Consider the following 3,698-nt stretch of genomic DNA (forward strand, 5'->3'; position numbering starts at 1 on the left):
TATATATATATATATATATATATATCCAAATCTTTAAAATACACATTACATCCACAAAAAAAAACGGTGCAGAGAAGAAAAAGAGAGAAAAAGAGAAAGGAAAAAGAGGAAAAAAAGGGGGGAAAATTTGACAACGTGTTAGGAATTAAATGGGTTATACTATTAGACTTGAATTTCTCAATTTTGAAAGGTAAATAAAAGTTACTTATTGAAATGTTATGTTTGATTTTATAGTTGTTAGATTAATTTCAATTTTATTGAAGGGATTAAGTATAATAAACTATGAAATTGAGTAAAATGAAATAAAAATTAGTTTTACTAATTAAAGAGACTTTAGAAATCGTCTAAACGTGAAATAATTATGTTTGGGTATCGTCATAATTATTGAAATTACTTAAATTAGTTAATTGTTGATTAAAAATTATATTATATTTCAGGCGGCGATACAGATATCAGGATAGCGTACCAATCGAGTTGATTTTGGGGTATATAGTTCTGTGAGTGAAAAAATATAAATATTTCTAAAGTATTTATAAATTAAGTTTATTGTTAAAGTATGTGTAATTATGTGTTCGAATTACATGGTTATTATGGAAATATCTTTGATTATGATACATGTGGGATTTCAAAGATTGTATACGTTACATTGTGAATTGGAATATGAGATATGATTTTGAGATCGACCAGAAAAGTACCCATGATTATATATTTCTTCTAGTTCATTGAGGGGCCTTAGCCGTGTTCTATACTACACAGAAGGGTTTTGGACCGGGGATGAAGGGGTCTCGATCGTGTACATATAGTTCACTGAGGTGCCTTAGCCGTGTTCTAAAATTGATTATGAGAGGTCTTTGAGATCAACTTTCGTTCACAAAGGGGCCAAAGGCACATGGCGAAAGTTTTTAGCCCGAGGGTGGATTATATATTTCAGCTAAAGAGTGCATTTTTGGTGGATTTTTCAACACATTTGATATGATGAGATTATAGTATGGTTATCAACTGATGTTATATCATAATTTTAAGATGATATTTTATGACATTATGTGAATATTTCACTTTTGGTTATAATTACATGATGGTAGCTTGTGAATTATCAAATGATATGAATTTGATTTTCAATAAAAATGTATAAATGAAAAAATATATTTATTTTGAACTTCTTCACTCACTGAACTATCAATTCATATATTTTTCCACGTTTTTCTTTATCAGGCAGCAGTTGAGAACATCTTTTGGAGTTGAGTCTTGATTTTGAAGTCAGAGCCACACAACAGAGTTTGTTAGTATGACTCACTTCATAGAACATGTAGTCAGTGTTTTGGGACACATGTTCATGTTTAGATGTGATTTTACATCACATGTAGATAGTTATGGGGCTCACTATGTATTATGTATCCATATGTATATTTCATTTTATTTCTTGGTAAAAGTTGAGATTTCGACTTATCTTTATTGTGTTGTGCTATAATTTGGGATTTGTGTGAAAGTGATCACATGTTGGTTAGTCATGTTTACAGGAGAGATAATGCCTAAATTCTGTTAGAAAAATGATGTATAAACAGTGATATATTGTATTTGTAGTAGTCTTGATGGTGGGTCCGACTTTTAGTTGGTATCTACATCAACGCATGTCATGTTCGGATCTAGTGGTGTTACACGGGGCGAGGTGTGTCATCATTAAACTTATCCTTAGATTACTATATGCTCAGTGAACAGAAAGGGTTACTCATAGATGGATAATTGCTTGAATAGATGGGTTAACAATGGATAACATTTTTGTTCAGTGATCAAATAGTAACCCGGTGATAAGTTTAATGAGCCTTAATTTAATTAACTCATAATTTAACGTCACCAAGGTGCCCTTTCTAATTTCCATTGGACACGTGACAATTTTCGTTTAGAGGAAATAACTAATTTCACTCCAAAATATATAACATTTTGGACAGACTAGTGAACAATGAATAAATTTGTTTGTTCATTAAGTAGCGACTTAAAAATAAGTTTAATTTTCATTCATTTAATTAACTTGTTTATATGATGTGGCTGTGGGACACTCGTTGATAGCTACCCCAGTTTGAAAAGGTTGCCTTCAGCCCATTGGCTATAATGTTATTAACTCTTATTTGGTAGTCCAAGTTCGTAATTAAATTTAGTGGTAATTACCGAAAACCCTAGAGTTAAAATCTAGGGTTCAAAAATTAGGTGAGTAGTTTAACATTTCAAAAATCAAAAAATTTATTTTAATTTATATTTTTATAAAATAAATATTTTTACTCACAACCCTAATTTTCTCTCTCCCACACGTTGCCTCTCTCCATCTACATCCACATGTGTCTCCTCTCCCTCTCTACATTCTCCTCTCCCTCTCTACATTTCTCCCTCAACAGTAAACAATGGATTGGGTCGTAGACGCAACTCCTCGGTTGGATTACGGTGGTTGATCTGGCGGTTGTGTGGGTAGCAGCGTGGCGGTCGTAGCGACGTGGCGGCATGGTGGATTGGGTCGTAGTGGCAGTGGCCCCCTCTCTCTTCGTCTCTCTTCTCAGCCTCTTTCTCCTCTTCATTTCCTCCATTGGTTGTGTTGGTTGTTGAAAATGGCAGCGATAGTGACAGTGAGGTGATGGCGATTGTGGGGGTGTTGACGATTTTTGTATTTGGTTTATTGATAGTTATTGTAGTGGTAGGTGCCGAAATCTACAATGCCGATTTGCCCGAATCTACATTTTTTTGTTTTTTATTATTCGATCTACTTAGTGGTGGTGTGGTAGTTGACAGCGCCAGTTCTTGTGGCGGTGGTTTATGTGTGGGAATGGCATTGGTGTCGCGATAAGGTGTTGGCGGTGGTGCGGTGCTTTGGAGTGATGGTAGGGATGGGGCGTGGGTGATGGTGTTGCGGTGGTGTTGATTTCGATAGTGGGCAGGGTCCCTGGTAGGGTACTTTGCATTCGTGGGATGGGGTGTGGGTGCTTATGACAATTTTATTAGTTAATTAAAAGTTGTGACCAATAAAATGGTTAATTTGTAACCAATGTGGCGATGTTTTTGACGATGATGATGGTGCTGCTGTTGGGGACAGCATTGAAGTGATGGTCACAACCATTGGTGGTGGTCACAGATTATTTGATTGAATATGACAAGTGAATTGGTTAATTTGTGATCTATAAATAATATGTAACCAATGAAAAACATAAAATGTCACTTAAAAAATTAATAATTTGTGACTATTTGGTAAGTTGTGACCTATAATATTTGTGATCTATGACCTATAAATAAACTGTGACGTGTAAATGTTTAATTTGTCATCGTAAAATAATTTGTGACATTAAAAAATTCTGATTCGTAACCGAAAAATAATATGTGGCTAATTAAATTGTAAATTTGTGATCTTAATATATTTAATTAATAAAATATATATATATATTAAGAATTTTTCTGGAGGAGAGATTTCAAAGATTTTTTAGATAGCAGAGAGTACAAAGGTTGTAAACTTCTACTTAAATCAAATGAAACTCTCTCTTTAAATAGAAAAATTCTTGGGAGCAAAAAATCTAAATTATCCTTAGTGAAAAAGGCACTCACTTCACTGAGAAGCTTCTGGCTAATCAAACAAATAACAAGTGTCTAAAAATTTAAGTGGGAATCTTTCTTTTCAAAAAATTCCGATATCTTTTCTAATAATGAAATTTTAGTCAAAAAGT

At 33.5% G+C, this 3,698-nt stretch overlaps 1 protein-coding gene across 1 annotated transcript in view; it reads left to right on the forward strand.

The window, feature by feature from the left end:
* LOC111391134 overlaps positions 1-461 on the forward strand; it is a 1,311-nt gene extending 850 nt beyond the window's left edge. The window contains exon 3 of the mRNA XM_023016280.1: positions 438-461. Within this exon, the coding sequence (XP_022872048.1) occupies positions 438-461 (24 nt within the window). The remainder of the gene's footprint in view (positions 1-437) is intronic.
* Positions 462-3,698: the final 3,237 nt, after the last annotated feature.

Source organism: Olea europaea, unplaced genomic scaffold (genome assembly GCF_002742605.1).
Source record: "Olea europaea var. sylvestris unplaced genomic scaffold, O_europaea_v1 scaffold759, whole genome shotgun sequence".
Taxonomy (NCBI): domain Eukaryota; kingdom Viridiplantae; phylum Streptophyta; class Magnoliopsida; order Lamiales; family Oleaceae; genus Olea; species Olea europaea.